Below are 22,547 nucleotides of genomic sequence, written 5' to 3' on the forward strand. Positions count from 1 at the left end.
GTATGGTAAAGTATAAGTGTCATTGGTCCAGTGAAGCTTGCTACCGAGGTCTAAAAAGCCTAGATTTGACTAAATACCTATCAGACCCCAGTCTGTTCATTTTGTATTACAGTAAAGTTTATTTTCCTAGAAACGTATAAAAACGCCACCGAGTTCAAATATGTCGCAATTCTTCAAGCAACAACTCACCTGCAAGGGGAACGCCTTACCTGATAAGTGACGTCACACAGCAGGACAGCAAATGTAGGTGTACAGTAACCCATTTTACGCAAAGCGAAAGAACTACACATAGGTCCAACGCCATAAAGTCGCGATTTGTGCCAATTTTAGGTCAGTTAGATAGTTTATCGTTTGAGACAGTTTACCGATGCTGAAAATAATCCAGTAAAGGCATGACTTTATCAACGGTCGGCTGTGCTCTGCAGTTTTTGGGGATCGCGTCCGCCGTTTTCGTTCTATTAGGTAAGTCACTACTTAGCCCTTGATCATGACTCTCAGTTCCATTACATTACACATAAAATGGGAGTTTTGTTAAGAGCCGCGATGCTCGGTCTGAACCTTAACAAGCGTCGCTTGCGGTAAGGTTTTGGAAGCATAAGGACCTCATCTTTCATTTCGGCGATTTATTTTATTTTATTTTATATATATTTTTAAAAAAAAAGGTTAAATTGATACACATCTTTATAGGGTTAGGGTTCCCACACAGTCATACTTCCATGTTATAGATTCAAGACAGAGTGGACTACCTGTGCTAATTAACTATCTGCTTCTCCTAACACCTGTGTGTAGGTGGAAGACAGACGCCACAAACATGTTGTCACTGAAAAATACTGTCTGCTGCAACTGTGTTAAAAACAATTAAAACTGAACAGTACAGTCAATTTGTACATTTCACATTCGTGAAATGATTTTAACGTGACATGAAATTAGAGGGATTTATGGTTCTAGAACCGTAACGTAATTGAGATTCGATTCACGTTTAGATGGAGTATTTGGCTGTTTTGGCTTCCAGCGCCAACCCATTAAACAGAACATGTAAGGTTCTTGAACTAAGGAGTAACGTTAGGCTCCTTTAGACCAATGTAGGGCTATTTGGTAATAGTTTTAAACATTTAGAAGTAAACCGTAATACATTTGTGATTATTATGATTCTGTAAAAAAAAAAAAAAACGCTGAAGAATAGGGAAATTATAAATAGTTTATTTTTATTTTATGACTAGGCCATTGCAATTGTCCCTTTACTACAAAGATTGATATGTAGATATGTATACAATTATATGTTCTTTGAAATGTTGCCCGTGATAACACTTACTGATGGACACTAACAGTATTATGAAGTTGCAGGGATATTCTTGAATTGGATGAGGATGTATTCTATAGGTAGACTATACATTAAATCATTGTTGTTGACAGTGGCACAACCACACACAGACCTTTGAAAGGCCAGTCAGTTTCCTAAAACAAAAGTGTGTAGATGGGATGCAGATGACAGACAACATAGATGTTGGAGATAATCAAATGACTGGCCCTTGTTGTGCTTTATGAATAAACATAGGAAAACATAATTCAAGTCTGTTTCAGTGGATAAATAGGAATGATGGGAGGACTGTTGAATGCATTGGTTCTATCCAAAGGCCAACTAACTAAGGAAATAACTTCCAACTCATCTAATATTTTATTAGGAGTCAGGTGGAAAAATGGCTTATCAGTGTCTTTACATAGACCAGGGCTACTGAGTTTGCATTGAAGATTACGGGGGGGAGGCAGTATTTGCATAGGTCAGACAATAGGATCAGCATCAGAAAAACAAGGAGGATGAGGACCAGGCACTCTTCATATAATTAAAATGCCTTAGAGTGCCTTGGTCCTCCTTGTTTTTCTGATGACCAAATAACCGCTTTATCAAGAGCACCTTCAATTTACAAATATCTACTATTGTATTCTAGCAGCACTTCCCTTTGTTCTTTTTTCTACAATCTGTAGGAGCAGTTTGGTTTGTAATAATATAGCTAGGTTGGCGGAATAATGTTTAGTCAAGCCCCAGTAAGTTGTGGCTTACACATCTTATCCCAGTGTCAACAGTGACAGCTGGACTGTAATAGCTGTACATGTAACAGCGAGGGACAAACAGGGCTTCCCAGTAACATCTCCATTGTCAAATAGTAACACAATCAGATTATATCTCGGCTATGTTACTAGGTAAGGTTTCGGGAAAAGCATAAGCAGCTATAAGCATAAGTCAGATATATAGAGGGAGAGAGCGCTTGTGTATGTGTGTGTGCTTCAGAGAGAGAGGGAGGGGCAGAGGAAGAGAGTGATTGTCTAAAGATAAGGACATTTATGGATACAGCATCACAGATATATGGCAGTTTGAATTGTTGAACAGCCAGGCCTATGTTTGTTCAGTAGGCCCTAGCTCACAGATGTGGGGCTGGTTAGCCATACAGGAAGTGGAGCCAAGCTGTTGACATCGATCATCTCCCTACACACTTTCTCAGTCATTTGAGTCTTTTCTAACACGCAGTGGCACATCTCCAAATGCACATCAGGTCAGGCTGAGAAAAACATCAGTTGTGTTTTCTGTCTGCTGAATAGTAGTCCTACATGACAGTCAGAGAAAAAAATGACATTGTTTTGTAGTCTACGACTCTGTTTATGTTTTGTACAAATTGATATAGTTTTGATAGAGGTATGGTTATGTAAAATACCCATGTGGTATAGAACAACCCTGCCTGCCCCAACTGATGCCACTCTTCTACGTAATTAATCAATCCCTTCCCTGGTTGTTGTTCATTCAGAGGGTGTGACACTGACCCTCACCCCTGACCAGGGATCTACTCTCAACATCAGCCAGAGTTCAGAGCGCAGCAGGGGGTCAAAGTGTACGGTATGCACCGGTACAGGCTTGAAAAGGTCATGCTCCAGGGCTGGAAGCGATTATGTGGTGCTGCTGACAGACCCCAAAGCTGCTGTGAACATGGAGTTCACCTGCCCCAAACCAGAGGAAGTCTTCACTGTGGAGGTGGTCAGGGAAATAGGTAAGAACTCTCTATGAAATCTATAATGGTGGTGGTCCCATGGTATTTAGAGTGTCCTTAGAGTGTCTATAGCTTGTCCACATGGTACAGAAATACAGTGTCATTACAGTATAGGCACATTGTACACTGTAGTTATATTGCTATTACATAGTGCTTGCAAGTGGGATACATGTGTGCATTTTCGTAATAAACAGTCCATATGTGACTTTGTGTGAGCATACCTGTGTGTGCGTCTCTGTATTGACTTCCTCTAACTCCTACCCCCGTTCCACCAGATTGTACCACAAAGACCTGTAATGGAGACATCACCCCCATTGAGTCTAGAACCGGAACGCTTCCACTGCAGAACTTCAACCGTACCTTTATCTGGAACCTGAAGGCCCCGGTTCCACGGGCGTTCCATTTGGACTTCACCCAGATGGGGCTGAGACAGATCCTGCCCTCTGAGAGATGTCCAGACCAGCACACATATACCCTGCTATCCCTCCAGAGGACAGGGGAGGCTGCCATCGGGACGTACTGCAGGAACGGCAGCGTCTCTGGGGCTCAGGTCCTGAACCAGGGCAGGCTCTCTCTGGAGGTCACTGGAGGACGGAAACTGAACCCCACCGTGTTCAACGTGTCTGTTGGAGAGGAAATCAAATGTGAGTTGGTCAGACATTGGTTTCAGATAACTGATGTAAAATCACACTGTTTTCATTTCGTTAATATAAATGGATTAGTTATGTTTGTATGTTTTTAGTCATGGCCACAGACATGATTTAATGAACTGGTTAACCTTGTATTTTCTGACACTTCATCAACATATCATTGTCCTTCAGCACTTGCCGTCCTCAAAGTGACTTTACCGGAAGGGACGTCGTCTTCGAAGTTGCTCTCTCCAAACTACCCGAACAGTTTCCCTGATGATGACCTGATGGAGTGGAAGTTTGTGGTCCCTCCCAAACACAACGCTACGGTTGTATTCCTGGCTCAGACCCAGCCGCAGTGCCTGAAGAAGGAGCCGGCCGTGGAGTATCACCACAATAATGGGCGGTTCGCGGTGGTGAAGAAGCTGTCAGACCCCCAGCCGGCCCAACGGCGGGACTCCTTCTCCCTGATCCTAAGGAACTGTGAGATGAACAGGATCGGAGACGGCTCCACTGGTCTCTCCCTCCGCTTCCAGGTTTCAGCCAAGAGGAGAAGTCTTCCAGGTCGGTACAGGACACTGAGTACAAAACACTAGATGGCTTTCGAAAAGCTTTTCCAAAACCCTCCTTGAGAACCCCCAGCAATTTGACTGACTTTATCTTTTCCATTACCAGCATGCCTTTTTCATCTGGTCAACTACATCAAGCTCTTGATTAGTTGAATCAGGTGTGCTAGTACTGGAATAGGGAAGTGGAATGGCTAGGTGTGCTCCAGGAAAGGTTTGGAAAACACAGCTTTAGTAAAAAAGGTAAGAGGATGAATCATGTGTGAGTTTGTGGAAAGCCCTGCTCTTTCCCTCTCAGTTCCTAACATGTATGAACACAGAAGGTAATCACGCAGCTGACGCAAGATTTTACTTCTGGGTTAGGAGAATAGACAAGGTATGACCACAATCCATGATTTGGTTTAGTTTCCCTTGCTCTGTTTTCAAATGCTAACGTTTTAGCATGTGTCACAAATCCCATGCAAGTCATGTAGAGGAGACTGGTGGGAGGAGCGATAGGAGAATGGGCTCATTGTAATGGCTGGAATGGAATAAATGGAACGGTCTAAAACATAAACATATGGAAACCACGTTTGACTTGTTCCATTTTTCTATTCCAGCCATTACATTGAGCCAATCCTCCTATAGCTCCTCCCACTGAGCCTCAACTGAAGTCATGGTATCTACAGTGCATTCGGAAAGTATTCAGACCCCTTCATTTTCCCTACATTTTGTTACAGCCTTATTCTAAAATTGATTAAATAGTTTTTTCTCCTCGTCAATCTATACACAATACCCCATAATGACAAAGCAAAAACAGGTTTTTAGAAATGTTTGCAAATTTATAAAAAACAACAACTGAAATATCACATTTACATAAGTATTTAGACCCTTTACTCAGTACTTTGATGAAGCACCTTTGGCAGCGATTACAGCCTTGAGTATGATGCTACAAGCTTGGCACATCTGTATTTAGGGAGTTTCTCCCATTCTTCTCTGCCGATCCTCTCAAGCTCTGTCAGGTTGGATGGGGAGCCTCGCTGCACAGCTATTTTCAGGACTCTCCAGAGATCTTCGATCGGGTTCAAGTCCGGGCTCTGGCTAGGCCACTCAAGGACATTCAGAGACTTGTCCCGAAGCCAAGGATCTCTCTGTACTTTGCTCCGTTCATCTTTCCCTCGATCCTTACTAGTCTCCCAGTCCCTGCCGCTGAAAAACATCCCCACAGCATGATGCTGCCACCACCATGCTTCACCGTAGGGATGGTATTGGCCAGGTGATGAGCGGTGCCTGGTTTCCTCTAGACGTGACGCTTGGCATTCAGGCCAAAGAGTTCAATCTTGGTTTCATCAGACCAGAGAATCTTGTTTCTCATGGTCTGAGAGTCCTTTAGGTGCCTTTTGGCAAACTCCAAGTGGGCTGTCATGTGCCTTTTACTGAGGAGTGGCTTCCGTCAGGCTACTTTACCATAAAGGCCTGATTGGTGGAGTGCTGCAGAGATGGTTGTCCTTCTGGAAGGTTCTCCCATCTCCACAGAGGAACTCTGAAGGTCTGTCAGAGTGACCATCGGGTTCTTGGTCACCTCCCTGACCAAGGCCCTTCTGCCCCGATTGCCCCGCCAGCTCTAGGAAGAGTCTTGGTAGTTCCAAACTTCTTCCATTTAAGAATGATGAAGACCACTGTGTTCTTGGGGACCTTCAATGCTGCAGACATTTTTTGGTACCCTTCCCCAGATCTGTGCCTCGACACAATCCTGTCTCGGAGCTCTACAGACAATTCCTTCGACCTCATGGCTTGGTTTTTGCTCTGACATGCACTTTCAACTTTGGGACCTTATATAGACAGGTGTGTGCCTTTCCAAATCATGTCCAATCAATTGAATTTAACACAGGTGGACTCCAATCAAGTTGTAGAAACATCTCAAGGATGATCAATGGAAACAGGATGCACCTGAGCTCAATTTCAAGTCTCATCGCAAAGGGTCAAAATACTTATGTAAATAAGGTATTTCTGTTTTGCTTTGTCATTATGGGGTATTGTGTGTAGATTGATGCGGAAAAAATTCATTGTATCCATTTTAGAATAAGGCTGTAACTTAACAAAATGTGGAAAAGGTGAAGGGGTCTGAATACTTTCCGAATGCACTGTATATTAGCATTTTTTGCTCATCATGTCTAAATAATCATAAAGTATCAAAGGGGTGACCATCCCTTTAAGGCCAATTGTTGGGTTGTGTCGCAGGTATTTAGATGATGTAGTAGTAGTGGTAGTGTAGTTGTACAGATCCAACATATTACAATTCAATATAATAACATGGAGCTTTTAGATCTGTGGTAATTTGATTATCCACTCTGTCTTGTGGTTAATGTGTATAACCATAAAAGGGGATTACTGTAGATCACATATACAGCTTTTAACAATGCCGATTGCCACCGGGGCAGACTCTTGGTATTCTTCTTCCTAAATGTGAAATCCTTGTCTTAATTTTGCTGTGGGCCTGCGTGAGTTATAGTCAGTGGAAGTGGATGTGCAGCTACAGTGAGGGAAAAAAGTATTTGATCCCCTGCTGATTTTGTACGTTTTCCCACTGACAAAGACATGATCAGTCTATAATTTTAATGGTAGGTTTATTTGAACAGTGAGAGACAGAATAACAACAACAAAAATCCATAAAAACGCATGTCAAAAATGTTATAAATTGATTTGCATTTTAATGAGGGAAATAAGTATTTGACCCCTCTGCAAAACATGACTTAGTACTTGGTGGCAAAACCCTTGTTGGCAATCACAGAGGTCAGACGTTTCTTGTAGTTGGCCACCAGGTTTGCACACATCTCAGGAATGATTTTGTTCCACTCCTCTTTGCAGATCTTCTCCAAGTCATTAAGGTTCGAGCCTGACGTTTGGCAACTCGAACCTTCAGCTCCCTCCACAGATTTTCTGTGGGATTAAGGTCTGGAGACTGGCTAGGCCACTCCAGGACCTTAATGTGCTTCTTCTTGAGCCACTCCTTTGTTGCCTTGGCCGTGTGTTTTGGTTCATTGTCATGCTGGAATACCCATCCACGACCCATTTTCAATGCCCTGGCTGAGGGAAGGAGGTTCATCGTCCCTTTGATGCGGTGAAGTTGTCCTGTCCCCTTAGCAGAAAAACACCCCCAAAGCATAATGTTTCCACCTCCATGTTTGACGGTGGGGATGGTGTTCTTGGGGTCATAGTCAGCATTCTTCCTCCTCCAAACACGACGAGTTGAGTTGATGCCAAAGAGCTCGATTTTGGTCTCATCTGACCACAACACTTTCACGCAGTTCTCCTCTGAATCATTCAGATGTTCATTGGCAAACTTCAGACGGGCCTGTATACGTGCTTTCTTGAGCAGGGGGACCTTGCGGGCGCTGCAGGATTTCAGTCCTTCACGGCGTAGTGTGTTACCAATTGTTTTCCTGGTGACTATGGTCCCAGCTGCCTTGAAATCATTGACAAGATCTTCCTGTGTAGTTCTGGGCTGATTCCTCACGTTCTCATGATCATTGCAACTCCACGAGGTGAGAACTTGCATGGAGCCCCAGGCCGAGGGAGATTTATTTTGTGTTTCTTCCATTTGCGAATAATCGCACCAACTGTTGTCACCTTCTCACCAAGCTGCTTGGCAATGGTCTTGTAGCCCATTCCAGCCTTGTGTAGGTCTACAATCTTGTCCCTGACATCCTTGGAGAGCTCTTTGGTCTTGGCCAGAGTTTGGAATCTGATTGATTGATTGCTTCTGTGGACAGGTGTATTTTATACAGGTAACAAACTGAGATTAGGAGCACTCCCTTTAAGAGTGTGCTCCTAATCCCAGCTCGTTACCAGTATAAAAGACACCTGGGAGCCAGAAATCTTTCTGATTGAGAGGGGGTCAAATACTTATTTCCCTCATTAAAATGCAAATCAATTTATAACATTTTTGACATGCGTTTTTCTGGATTTTTGTTGTTGTTATTCTGTCTCTCAATGTTCAAATAAACCTACCATTAAAATTATAGACTGATCATTTCTTTGTCAGTGGGAAAACATACAAAATCAGCAGGGGATCAAATACTTTTTTCCCTCACTGTACATGTATATGATTTGTTACTGTGACATACTTTGCAGTGTTGTGCAACGTGGACCTGAGGAAAGAGCGGTGGCTTTCCCTCCATATTGAGAAGACCAACCCCATGTCTGACTGTGAGCTGAAGCTGAACTCTGTCATCCAGGAGAAAATCACTGTGCCCTCAGGGAAGATCTCTCAGCTGTCCTTCCAGGACTGCCCATGTCAGGAGCTGCTACTGACTGCCATCAGAATCATAGGTAACTAAGGCCTAACTAGCAACATTGCTCTGCTCTGAGTCATATAACCATAGGAATTATTATTAACACTATGATGCGCGCCCAGTCACTAACCTCTCATTGTGTTTGTCTGGCTTGACGTTGTAGAAGAATAACATGATATACCATTCACCGTGTGTGAGTGTGGCCTTAAGCCCTAACTAAATAATCACTGCAATTCAATGCTAAATTTTTGGCTTCCCTTCACACTTTAAACAATATCTGGAGTGTGGTAATTAGGATGAACAAATACTTTGTCCTCCTTGAGATCCTAAGGCACCACAAACTCATGGTATATATTCAACTTTTGTATCCTTTACCTCCTCTCCATTTCTCAGAGTGCCCTCAGTGGAGGGGCTGCCCAGCAGCAGCAGCCCCTGTCCCTCTGACGGTGCCCGTCCTGGAGAGGTGTCTTCCCGCCCCCCTGGGCAGTGTCACCTGGATCCTCCGTCCCCCTCAGCATGGCACAGTAGAACTCCTGCCCACTACTGGCGGCCTCAGGCAGTCCCTGCCAGAACACCCCTGCAATGGCTCTGTCACTCTCACCGTGGCCGAGGACGATGACGGCACCACCGTGGGTCAGTTCTGCCCTCAGGGAGCCATACATAAAGTCCAGGTTCACACCAACGTGTCCTTTACAGCCTCAGCTTCGACCATGGGAGGGAAAGAGAAGTGGCCATTATCTCATCCTTTACTCAACATCTCCTTCACCAGGGAGATTGCAGGTAATATTTTTTAATTAAAGATGTAACTGTGCTGTTATTGTGAAGTAGAAACATCTAGGAGCAACAACAGCTCAGCCGCGAAGTGGTAGGCCAACACAAGCTTACAAAATGGAACCTCTGAGTGCTGAAGCGCGTAGGGCGTAAGAATTGTCTATCCTCGGTTGCAACACTCACTACCGAGTTCCAAACTGCCTCTGGAAACAATGTCAGAGCAATAACTGTTTGTCGGGAGCTTCATGAAATGGGTTTCCATGGCCGAGCAGCCGCACACAAGTCACAGATCACCATGCGCAATGCCAAGCGTCGGCTGGAGTGGTGTAAAGCTCGCCGCCATTGGACTGCGTTCTCTGGAGTGACGAATCACGCTTCACCATCGAAGTCCGACGGAGGAATCTGGGTTTGGCAGATGCCAGGAGAACGCTACCTGCCCGAATGCATAGTGCCAACTGTAAAGTTTGATGGAGGAGGAATAATGGTCTGGGGCTGTTTTTCATGGTTCGGGCCAGGCTCCTTAGTTCCAGTGAAGGGAAATCTTAATGCTACAGCATACAATTACATTCTAGATGATTCTGTGCTTCCAACTTTGTGGCAACAGTTTGGGGAAGGCCCTTTCCTGTTCCAGCATGACAATGCCCCCGTGCACAAAGCGAGGTCCATATTGAAATGGTTTGTCGAGATCGGTGTTGAAGAACTTTATCTGGCCTGCACAGAGCCCTGACCTCAACCCCAACGAACACCTTTGGGATGAATTGGAACACCGACATCAAGCCAGGCCTAATCGCCCAACATCATTGCCTGACCTCACTAAGGCTCTTGTGGCTGAATGGATGCAAGTCCCTGCAGAAATGTTCCAACATCTAGTGGAAAGCCTTCCCATAAGAGTGGAGGCTGTTATAGCAGCAAAGGGGGGACTAACTCCATATTAATGCCCATGATTTTGGAATGAGATGTTCGACGAGCGGGTGTCCACATACTTTTGGTCATGTAGTGTATATAAAGTTACATCTTTTAATAAATTGTTTTATATAAAAGTAGTACTGTAACTGCAAATATGTTATTTTCCCCTGATGTACACACAGAGAGATACATCTTCACGGTATGCCCAAAGAAAGGAGTCCCGACTCTCCTGGCCACCCCTAGTTGGCCTGTGGGAATGAAGTCCTACTCCACTGTGTCCTGGATCGTCGATGTCCCCTCCAAGCTGGAAGCCCACCTCATGTTCGCCAACATCAGCCAGCCCAAGTGCAGCAACCGCCACACGGGCATCAGGTACAATCAGAAAAGGATGGGCTACCCCTCTGAGACGTCCTCTCTAGGTTTCTTCATTCTAGGGAGTTTTTCCTGGCCACTGTGGTCTTGCTTCTGCCTTGCTTGGTCTTGGGGTCCAGGCCAGGTTACTGTAAAGCACTTTATGATAAGTGCTGTGAATAAATTGTGATTTGATCAGGGTGCAGATCCTGGACTCCCTAGAGGAGATGTACAGCCGGCGGGAGGACGAGGAGGCAGACAGGAAGATCACTGTCTCAAAGAGCTTCTACCTCAACATGTCCAACTGTATGCCTGAGAGAGGAGACTTCAGCGTGCTCACACAGATCACACTGCACAAGGACAAGAGTGAGTGACCGACCATGTGGAGCAGTCATCATGATAAGCAGTGTTTTTCCATCTCCTCTCACTCCCTTCTTCCTCTGGCGTTCTCCATAAGTTGATGTTTGTTTAAAGTGAATTTGAAATTGCAGTGAAAATCTAACGTTCCATGTTTCTCAGCATTTCTCTATACCATTCTGATATTTTGTTCATTCTGGTCTTACTTCACTGAGTATATCAAACATTAGGAACACCTTCCTAATATTGAGTTGCACCCCCCTCCCCCCCATTTTGCCCTCAGAACAAACTCAATTATTTGGGCATGGACTCGCTCATTAGGTAGGATTAGGCAGCTGCCTATGGCGGCAGATTGACGAGGGTGGCATTTTCTGAGCTACAGTTGAAGTCGGAAGTTTACATACATTTAGGTTGGAGTCATTAAAACTTGTTTTTCAACCACTCCACACATTTCTTGTTAACAAACTATCGTTTTGGCAAGTCGGTTAGGACATCTACTTTGTGCATGACACAAGTAATTTTTCCAACAATTGTTTACAGACAAATTATTTCACTTATAATTCACCCTAATCACAATTCCAGTGGGTCAGAAGTTTACATACACTAACTATGCCTTTAAACAGCTTGGAAAATCCCAGAAAATGATGTCATGGCTTTAGAAGCTTCTGATAGGCTAATTGACATCATTTGAGTCAAGTGGAGGTGTACCTGTGGATATATTTCAAGGCCTACCTTCAAACTCACTGCCTCTTTGCTTGACATCATGGGAAAATCAAAAGAAATCAGCCAAGCCCTCAGAAAATAATTGTAGACCTCCACAAGTCTGGTTCATCCTTGGGAGCAATTTCTGTCTCCTAGAGATGAACGTACTTTGGTGCGAAAAGTGCAAATCAATCCCAGAACAACAGCAAAGGACCTTGTGAAGATGCTGGAGGAAACAGGTACAAAAGTATCTATATCCACAGTAAAACGAGTCCTATATCGACATAACCTGAAAGGCCGCTCAGCAAGGAAGAAGCCACTGCTCCAAAACCGCCATAAAAAAGCCAGACTACGGTTTGCAACTGCACAAAGATCGTACTTTTTGGAGAAATGTCCTCTGGTCTGATGAAACAAAAATAGAACTGTTTGGCCATAATGACCATTGTTATGTTTGGAGGAAAAAAGGGGTAACTTGCAAGCCAAAGAACACCATCCCAACCGTGAAACACGGGGGTGGCAGCATCATGCTGTGGGGGTGCTTTGCAGCAGGAGGGACTGGTGCACTTCACAAAATAGATGGCATCATTATTATGTGGATATATTGAAGCAACATCTCAAGACATCAGTCAGGAAGTTAAAGCTTGGTCGCAAATGGGTCTTCCAAATGAACAATGACCCCAAGCATACTTCCAAAGTTGTGGCAAAATGGCTTAAGGACAACAAAGTCAAGGTATTGGAGTGGGTATCACAAAGCCCTGACCTATAGAACATTTGTGGGCAGAAATGAAAAAGCGTGTGCGAGCAAGGAGGCCTACAAACCTGACTCAGTTACACCAGCTCTGTCAGGAGGAATGGGCCATAATTCACCCAACTTATTGTGGGAAGCTTGCGGAAGGCTACCCGACACGTTTGACCCAAGTTAAACAATTTAAAGGCAATGCTACCAAATACTAATTGAGTGTATGTAAACTTCTGACCCACTGGGAATATGATGAAAGAAATAAAAGCTGAAATAAATCATTCTGTGGTCCTCTGTAGCTCAATTGGTAGAGCATGGCACTTGTAATGCCAGGGTAGTGGGTTCGATCCCCGGGACCACCCATACGTAAAAATGTATGCGCACATGACTGTAAGTCACTTTGGATAAAAGCGTCTGCTAAATGGCATATTATTTATTATTATTCTCGCTACTATTATTCTGATTTTTCACATTCTTAAAATAAAGTGGTGATCCTAACTGACCTAAGACAGGGAATTTTTACTAGGATTAAATGTCAGGAATTGTGAAAAACAGTTTAAATGTATTTGGCTAAGCTGTATGTAAACTTCTGACTTCAACTGTAAACTGACACATTTCTGAGCTAAACTGACTAAACAATGACAATTTTTCTCAACCAGTGGCATATGGGCTTTTTAGGTGAGTGCTGATGCCGCCCTGTGATAAGCAGTGGCCACTTTGTCAAAGGCAGGGGTGCAAAATGTTTTGCTTGTCCATTCCCAGCGTGCCTCTCCAGGGTGCTGTTGGAGAGCCGCATCGCTGCGGCGCTCCACCAACGTTCCATCAAAAAATGTATCTAACATAAATCATGTAGCAGATATTCAGTGGGGGAAAAAAGTATTTAGTCAGCCACCAATTTAAAAAGATGAGAGAGGCCTGTAATTTTCATCATAGGTACACGTCAACTATGACAGACAAATTGAGAAAAAAAATCCAGAAAATCACATTGTAGGATTTTTTATGAATTTATTTGCAAATTATGGTGGGAAATAAGTATTTGGTCACCTACAACAAAACAAGCAATATTTCTGGCTCTCACAGACCTGTAACTTCTTCTTTAAGAGGCTCCTCTGTCCTCCACTCGTTACCTGTATTAATGGCACCTGTTTGAACTTGTTATCAGTATAAAAGACACCTGTCCACAACCTCAAACAGTCACACTCCAAACTCCACTATGGCCAAGACCAAAGAGCTGTCAAAGGACACCAGAAACAAAATTGTAGACCTGCACCAGGCTGGGAAGACTGAATCTGCAATAGCTTGGTTTGAAGAAATCAACTGTGGGAGCAATTATTAGGAAATGGAAGACATACAAGACCACTGATAATCTCCCTCGATCTGGGGCTCCACGCAAGATCTCACCCCGTGGGGTCAAAATGATCACAAGAACGGTGAGCAAAAATCCCAGAACCACACGGGGGGACCTAGTGAATGACCTGCAGAGAGCTGGGACCAAAGTAACAAAGCATACCATCAGTAACACACTATGCCGCCAGGGACTCAAATCCTGCAGTGCCAGACGTGTCCCCCTGCTTAAGCCAGTACATGTCCAGGCCCGTCTGAAGTTTGCTAGAGTGCATTTGGATGATCCAGAAGAGGATTGGGAGAATGTCATATGGTCAGATGAAACCAAAATACAACTTTTTGGTAAAAACTCAACTCGTCGTGTTTGGAGGACAAAGAATGCTGAGTTGCATCCAAAGAACACCATACCTACTGTGAAGCATGGGGGTGGAAACATCATGCTTTGGGGCTGTTTTTCTGCAAAGGGACCAGGACGACTGATCCGTGTAAAGGAAAGAATGAATGGGGCCATGTATCGTGAGATTTTGAGTGAAAACCTCCTTCCATCAGCAAGGGCATTGAAGATGAAACGTGGCAGGGTCTTTCAGCATGACAATGATCCCAAACACACCGCCCGGGCAACGAAGGAGTGGCTTCGTAAGAAGCATTTCAAGGTCCTGGAGTGGCCTAGCCAGTCTCCAGATCTCAACCCCATAGAAAATCTTTGGAGGGAGTTGAAAGTCTGTGTTGCCCAGCGACAGCCCCAAAACATCACTGCTCTAGAGGATATCTGCATGGAGGAATGGGCCAAAATACCAGCAACAGTGTGTGAAAACCTTGTGAAGACTTACAGAAAACGTTTGACCTGTGTCATTGCCAACAAAGGGTATATAACAAAGTATTGAGAAACTTTTGTTATTGACCAAATACTTATTTTCCACCATAATTTGCAAATAAATTCATAAAAAATCCTACAATGTGATTTTCTGGATTTTGTCTGTCGTAGTTGACGTGTACCTATGATGAAAATTACAGGCCTCTCTCATCTTTTTAAGTGGGAGAACTTGCACAATTGGTGGCTGACTAAATACTTATTTTCCCCACTGTAGGATATGGAAGAAAGAGTATGTAGCCTTTTCTGTAGCCTACAGGCTGGAGATAATGTATTACAATGTAATGAGATGGACACTTTTTACATCATGCAGGTTTCTCTGATCAAATAGCCTAACCTGTGTGTGTGTGTGTGTATATATATATATACATACAGTGGGGAGAACAAGTATTTGATACACTGCCGATTTTGCAGGTTTTCCTACTTAAAGCATGTAAAGGTCTGTAATTTTTATCATAGGTACACTTCAACTGTGAGAGACGGAATCTAAAACAAAAATCCAGAAAATCACATTGTATGATTTTTAAGTAATTCATTTGCATTTTATTGCATGACATAAGTATTTGATCACCTACCAACCAGTAAGAATTCCGGCTCTCACAGACCTGTTAGTTTTTCTTTAAGAAGCCCTCCTGTTCTCCACTCATTACCTGTATTAACTGCACCCGTTTGAACTCGTTACCTGTATAAAAGACACCTGTCCACACACTCAATCAAACAGACTCCAACCTCTCCACAATGGCCAAGACCAGAGAGCTGTGTAAGGACATCAGGGATAAAATTGTAGACCTGCACAAGGCTGGGATGGGCTACAGGACAATAGGCAAGCAGCTTGGTGAGAAGGCAACAACTGTTGGCGCAATTATTAGAAAATGGAAGAAGTTCAAGATGACGGTCAATCACCCTCGGTCTGGGGCTCCATGCAAGATCTCACCTCGTGGGGCATCAATGATCATGAGGAAGGTGAGGGATCAGCCCAGAACTACACAGCAGGACCTGGTCAATGACCTGAAGAGAGCTGGGACCACAGTCTCAAAGAAAACCATTAGTAACACACTACGCCGTCATGGATTAAAATCCTGCAGCACACGCAAGGTCCCCCTGCTCAAGCCAGCGCATGTCCAAGCCCGTCTGAAGTTTGCCAATGACCATCTGGATGATCCAGAGGAGGAATGGGAGAAGGTCATGTGGTCTGATGAGACAAAAATAGAGCTTTTTGGTCTAAACTCCACTCGCCGTGTTTGGAGGAAGAAGAAGGATGAGTACAACCCCAAGAACACCATCCCAACGTGAAGCATGGAGGTGGAAACATCATTCTTTGGGGATGCTTTTCTGCAAAGGGGACAGGACGACTGCACCGTATTGAGGGGAGGATGAATGGGGCCATGTATCGCGAGATCTTGGCCAACAACCTCCTTCCCTCAGTAAGAGCATTGAAGATGGGTCGTGGCTGGGTCTTCCAGCATGACAACGACCCGAAACACACAGCCAGGGCAACTAAGGAGTGGCTCCGTAAGAAGCATCTCAAGGTCCTGGAGTGGCCCAGTCTCCAGACCTGAACCCAATAGAAAATCTTTGGAGGTAGCTGAAAGTCCGTATTGCCCAGCGACAGCCCCGAAACCTGAAGGATCTGGAGAAGGTCTGTATGGAGGAGTGGGCCAAAATCCCTGCTGCAGTGTGTGCAAACCTGGTCAAGACCTACAGGAAACGTATGAGCTCTGTAATTGCAAACAAAGGTTTCTGTACCAAATATTAAGTTCTGCTTTTCTGATGTATCAAATACTTATGTCATGCAATAAAATGTAAATTAATTACTTAAAAATCATACAATGTGATTTTCTGGATTTTTGTTTTAGATTCCGTCTCTCACAGTTGAAGTGTACCTATGATAAAAATGACAGACCTCTACATGCTTTGCAAGTAGGAAAACCTACAAAATCGGCAGTGTATCAAATACTTGTTCTCCCCACTGTATATATATATATATTTTTTTTTTTTTGTCTCGCCTAGGGCAGCAGAATGGCAAGGAACGGCCTTGGTTGGTTGTGTCAAGTTGGCTGGATGTCCTTTGGGTGGTGGACCATTCTTGATACACAGGGGAAACTGTTGTGCGTGAAAAACCCAGCAGCGTTGAAGTTCTTGACACAAACCGGTGCACCTGGCACCTACTACCATACCCTGTTCAAAGGCACTTAAATATTTTGTCTTGCTCATTCAACCTCTGAAAGGTACACATTCACAATCCATGTCTAAATTGTCTCAAGGCTTAAAAATCCTTCTTTAACCTGTCTTGTCCCCTTCATCTACACTGATTTAAGTGGATTTAACAAGTGACATCAATAAGGGATCATAGCTGTCACCTGGATTCACCTGGTCAGTCTGTCATGGAAAGAGTGTTCCTAATGTTTTGTATATTTAGTGTATATTAAGTATTATTATCAGCCTCCGGATTTGAAACATTATTATGTTAGTGAGTGGGTTGATAATGGGATATCAGTGAATACTAACCTGTGTGTGTATTCCTGTTCCTCAGACCTGCTTCTGACCAGCATTCTGAGTACGGTGGCAGCTCTGCTGGTTCTCATGGTGGTTGTGTTGGCTGTGGTCTGTGTGGTGATCAAGTAAGTGAGCTACTTTTTTGCTAACCCTTCATGAAAAATGTTGGGATGTTTTCTCTGATACAGATTCATCTCCAAGAAAAAGAAGTAGCAGGAGCGTATTCCAAAACAACCACAAGTGCTCTTGCAGGGGAATGGTAATTGAAAAGCAAAAATTATAACCACAACTAGGTGCTAAGGACACCCTGATGAAGGCCTAAGCCAATACGCGTTGGTGTATTTTAATGTCTTAGCCCACATTGAAGGCTTTTTAACTTTCAAACCCATACGAGTGTCTGGACTATTTTTGTGGTTATAATTTTTCCTTTTCAATTAGAGATTAATATCCATTGAAAGTGCTTTTTAGGCCAGGATTAGGCTTAATCTGTGTCTGAGAAACCGGCGTTTTGAGTACATATGGTAACTATGCATTAGAAAGTGAGGCGCGACACACTCTCCATACAATAGTATTTTATTTGATATAAAAAAACATGACATTTCGGTATACACCGACCTTCAGCAGACCCGCATCGGGCCTGACTCAGGCTTCCTTTACTAGGATATGGAACTGGAACATTTTATCAGAGTGATTTCTTCAGTAAGAACTGCTGTAGTTGTGTTTAATTAAGTTTGATTACGACAATATAGGCTACTCCTCCCTCACATTCTTTTTACAATTTCAAAATAAAAAAGACTGCTTGTAAAGTCATAATATGGACAGGCTCGGGCTGCAAGTCATAGGCCCAGGTCGGGGCGGTCTTGAATTTTGAGTACTGATCAAGAGTCCTGGTGTGAGTCCTCATATGCAATGTCAGACCCTGGCGAGTATCGAAAAACTTTCATTACACCCAAGACAGCGATACAGTTTCAGTTTGTGATTGCTCATATGCTCTTCCAGCAAAACCTCCTCATCCTCTGTGAAACATACACCACATATTTAACAAGAAAGCGATCCTGTACTTCCAACATGAAAATGTAGATGATCTTTCAAACTTTCTACAGACTCAAAGGATCTTCCGCAGATACCACACCGAGACAGCTTTGTATGTCTATGTGCATGAATCACTAGAGACTCCTTGGTGATGAAAGGCTTTGCACATATTCTACAACGACGAACAGTATTATTGAGGATAGGGGATTTCAGATGGGACAACTCTGTGGATTCTCTGACTTTAGTACAGACATGGAAGCTTGGTCCAGCTTTTGTCTGTGTTCTCTTTGACTTGAGTGGAGGTCCTTTACTCTCCAGCCGATCGACACTTTCATCACTCTCACTCTGAGTTGCAGACCAGTCTGAATTGATTGCAGAGGGGGGCTGAGAGTCACTGTTACTGTAGTACTCTGTTTTAATCTGTTCAATTTGCGTTGTGGTGCTGGGTAGCTCATCCCTCTCTGTGTTTTCTTCACGTTGGGTTAAAATTCGGTAAAGATGTGAGGACTGACTTGGGTTCTGATTATAGTCACCTTTTACTCTGGCAGTAGATATGAAGGCTTTGGTATCAGCAGAATCATCAGTATCATCAGTATCATAATCCATCCCTTGAAGCTGCTCTCCTCCCTGACTGATGACCCATAGTTCCTCCTGTTCCTCTTTAATCTGGGAAGGGTCCTCCTGCCTGCAGTGCTGCTGCACAGGGGCAACCTCCTCTTCAGAGATGGAGAGAGTGAGCTGCTGGAGGTCTGTGGGAAAAAGAGCATGACATACTTAGCTAGTATCTTCAAATGCTGAGATGCTGGCTTACAATAAATGGATTCTAGCCAGATACATGTAACTTTTGAACTACTGTGATGGAAACACGAAGATTCGGTACAGTTGTATAAATGCCTACAGAGAATTTGTTCGTTCGACATGGTGTGATCTTTTTGTGTCGGTAAAATGTATTGTGCGAGAAATGGCGGTGCAATCGCCTTTATGCGTAAATATTGATAAAATAAACGTATCGAAATAAAATTGGAGTCACGAGATGATATGGTGTGTGGTCGTCTATGACTCGTGAAACCATGCAGTTTATTAGGCTACAGATTAAATAAATTATGAAATTCACAGGGTGGTGAAAGTGCACGGTGATTAACTTGATGCTCCTTTCCAATAATATCGAGAGTCTGATGACATGAGAATCGATGCTTGACAAATAAAAATAATCTCGCTCTATTCCATAATAATCTCATCATGTAGACTAGCCTTCCCGCACAGCCTGTAGGCTACATGCGAGTTAGAGCACACGTGCCAAAACCAGAGTAGGCACATTTGTTATTTAACGCAACCGTTTTTGTAAAAAAAAACTATCGGTAGGGTTGAAAATGTGATGGAAACACATTGAATTTTAGATTTTTATTTGGTACAAAAGTACATTGTGTGCACTACGTCGTAATGCACTCGGTTTGGTGGAGACACTACTGGTGGGAAAATTCGCATTGTCTTCACGCGGATTTGAGAATATTCGCATGAAAATCTGTCGCCAATTGGATGAAAATGTAACTAGTGATGACTGAAATGTAAATGACCAACATGCATTAGCAATGTGTATAAAAAAGGATGGTTGTTACGGGCTTAGCTAATAAGTAACATACCTTCTAGTCTCTGTAACTTTATTTCTGGTTTAAGAACGACATCCAGCAGCCTCTGTAGGCGGGCGTTCTCTTCTTTAGCACGGGATACTTGTTCCTGGTACTCTGCTATCGTTCGGTCTTTCTCCTTTTTTGAACGGCAGGATTCTTGCTGGTACTCTGCTATCGTTATTTCAACTGCCCCGAATAGCTCATCGACAGCCGCTGTTAATCGCCTGTTGAGAAACATTCTCAATGATTTTATGTTAGGCAACATTTTTGCAAGTTAGCTAGCTGAGTAGGTGCCAGCTAGTGTTGTTTTTCCTGTTCCACCGTTCCACGCGCCCTTTTTCGAAACACATTTTTACACTATCACCACCTGCTGGAGTGGAGTGCAACTGCGATGGTGGAGTGTTGTGGCGGAAAATGTAGTAGTTGTATTTTACTTGTACTGTAGTTTATCTATATTCTATATAGCTATATAGGTATTTTTTCATGGTAATAAAGGATTACATGTATTCAATTGTTGTCATGATAAGTGGACACATACATAGGGACTTTCTATCATTATGGGACTTAATAAGTGTGACTATTTAATACAACAAATTTCTCTCATTACAGTAGCCTACCTTGCGTGTGATAATGTGTTTTGATCTCCCTCCTGTTGAGTAGGAAGAAGAAGAGGCAGCTGTCTCACCAAGTGTCCATCTACAACCCCAACGGGACCAGCTTCCTGCCAGGTCACAACGGGAGGTTCCCCAAATCACGAAAAGACAACGAGTCCCACATCTACGCCTCGATCGATGACACACTTGTATACGGCCAACTCCTGCGAGACGGGGCAGAGTTGGGTGTCTATGGAGACCCGGCTGTGGATGTGTACCAGAGTTATACTGGACCCACAGAGGCTAAGCCCCTCTCTCTGGGGACAGTCACTGAACGTCCAGAGGTGGGCATCTACCAGCCTTTTGTGCCCCCATCCCACATTGCCCCACCCATCCCCAATAGACCCTTAAGTCAAGACCAGCAGACTAGGGTGGACAACGAGTTGTACAGCTCCAGAAGCAATGGTGACACCCCTACGCAATCTCAACCTAACAACATGAACACAGAGCAGACTACAACGGTGGAGCCAGAGGCTCATGACTGAAAGGGAGAGGACTGTAGGTTGAGGGTATATGCCAAGCACAGTACCATAGCCCTTCTCTTCATATTTTATCAGATTCCCTGGCATGTATGTGATTCACTGGAATTTCTGAGAATCCATTGTCTGTCAAAGAAGCCCACATTATTTTAATAGAGTTGATAATGTCATGTGTTTTGGCTGAGGGCACCTTTGCACTGCATAGTAAAAGTGTAATTAGTTTCATGGAGGTAGAAAAACCTATTCTTGGACTAAATAGCACTTAGTTTCAATTGATTGCTCCATTGAGCATCATTTTTTTAAAGGAATAGGTTTAACCTGGGTCCTGGAAACCGACCCTCAACCTTTAAATAATCTTACTTTTGAATTAATGATAATGGAGATGAACATACTATGTGTATTTGTATATTCAATTAAGTTTACAGTGAATGTGTAGGAGGATAAAATGTAAAGGTAAAAATGTATTGTGTCATAAATCCTATTTTTTACATAAACACACTCAAATCATCATTTATTTGTCATATGCACAGGATACAGCGTAAACTGTGCAATTAAATGCTTACTTGTGAGCTTCCTCAACATTGCAGAAATAATAAAACGAGCGGTAAAACTAAAGCAGTCCAAAATACTATGTCAGTAATAAAAAAGTTTAAAAAATAAGGTAATAAAAACAATATACTGTGAATATACTACTGTATGTCAGTGTACTGTTATATACAAGTACCGCATGCCAGATGGTAAGGGAGTAAACAGTCCATGTCTGGGGTGGCTGAAGTCTCTGGCAATCTTCTGGGCTTTCCTCAGACACCGCCTGGTGTAAATGTCCTGTAGGGCTAGGAGCTCGCCCCCAGTGATGGACTGGGCAGTTTTCATCACTCTCTGTAGAGCCACGGTCGAGGGCGTTGCAGCTGCCATACCAGTCGGTGATGCAGTCAGTCATGATGCTCTCGATGCAGCCCCAAGGTCCGCTAGAGGGCGCTATTATTATCCTTACGTCAAATAATAGCGCCCTCTAGCGGACCTTGGGGCTGCTCTCGATGGTGCATCACACACACACAGACACACACTTTCACAATGGCCTTTTCTCATTTTGGAAAAGTCCGTCCTCTTTCCTCCATTCTCTCTCCTCTGTGACCCGGAAACCGATAAGTGGTCGAGTGGTCGAGGAGAGTGCCAATTCGTTAGTAAGCAAATGAAAGAGTGTTATCCCCTTCTCGATAACAATCTTCTGTCGAGGTTAGTCATGTGTATCCTATCTCAAATCAAATGTTATTTGTCACATGCGCCGAATAAACAGGTGTAGACCTTACATTGAAATGCTTACTTACAAGCCCTTAACCAACAATGCAGTTTTAAGAAAAAATAAGTGGTAATTGAGGTAATATGTACATGTAGGTAGAGGTAAAGTGACTATGCATAGAAAATAAACAGAGAGTAGCAGCAGCGTAAAAATGGGGAGGGGGGGGGGGTCAATGCAAATAGTCTGGGTAGGCATTTTAGCTAGCTGTTCAGGAGTCTTATGGCTTGGGGGGTAGAAGCTGTTAAGAAGCCTTTTGGACCTAGACTTGGCGCTCCGGTACCGCTTGCTGTGCAGTAGCAGAGAGAACAGTCTATGACTAGGGTGGCTGGAGTATTTGGTAATTTTTAGGGCCTTCCTCTGACACCGCCTGGTATAGAGGTCCTGGATGGCAGGAAGCTTGGCCCCAGTGAT

General features: G+C 43.6%; 2 protein-coding genes across 3 annotated transcripts; one reads left to right on the forward strand and one right to left on the reverse strand.

Moving 5' to 3' along the window:
- Window positions 1-221: 221 nt before the first annotated feature.
- LOC311112419 (CUB domain-containing protein 1-like) lies at window positions 222-21,449 on the forward strand. 2 transcript variants are annotated; one of them, XR_014610873.1, is made up of 10 exons: window positions 222-462; window positions 2,799-3,038; window positions 3,314-3,682; window positions 3,860-4,231; window positions 8,347-8,544; window positions 8,901-9,287; window positions 10,367-10,556; window positions 10,735-10,901; window positions 16,559-17,169; window positions 20,365-21,327. XR_014610873.1 is itself a non-coding variant. In XM_084155547.1 (10 exons), exons 1-10 carry the CDS (start codon window positions 393-395, stop codon window positions 20,840-20,842), a joined length of 2,559 nt encoding a protein of 852 aa, XP_084011673.1. In that variant the 5' UTR covers window positions 225-392; the 3' UTR covers window positions 20,843-21,449. The 2 variants fall into 2 exon arrangements, 1 of the variants encoding a protein (XP_084011673.1); XM_084155547.1 differs by having other exon boundaries at window positions 225-462; window positions 17,082-17,169; window positions 20,365-21,449.
- LOC311112429 (uncharacterized protein) lies at window positions 17,603-20,008 on the reverse strand. Its single transcript, XM_084155561.1, has 2 exons — window positions 19,717-20,008; window positions 17,603-18,825 (listed from the first exon to the last, which is right to left on the reverse strand). The coding sequence occupies exons 1-2, from the start codon at window positions 19,967-19,969 to the stop codon at window positions 18,083-18,085; spliced, it is 996 nt and encodes a 331-aa protein (XP_084011687.1). The 5' UTR covers window positions 19,970-20,008; the 3' UTR covers window positions 17,603-18,082.
- Window positions 21,450-22,547: the final 1,098 nt, after the last annotated feature.

The sequence above is a fragment of the Coregonus lavaretus genome (genome assembly GCF_964263955.1).
Source record: "Coregonus lavaretus genome assembly, chromosome: 3".
Lineage (NCBI taxonomy): Eukaryota > Metazoa > Chordata > Actinopteri > Salmoniformes > Salmonidae > Coregonus > Coregonus lavaretus.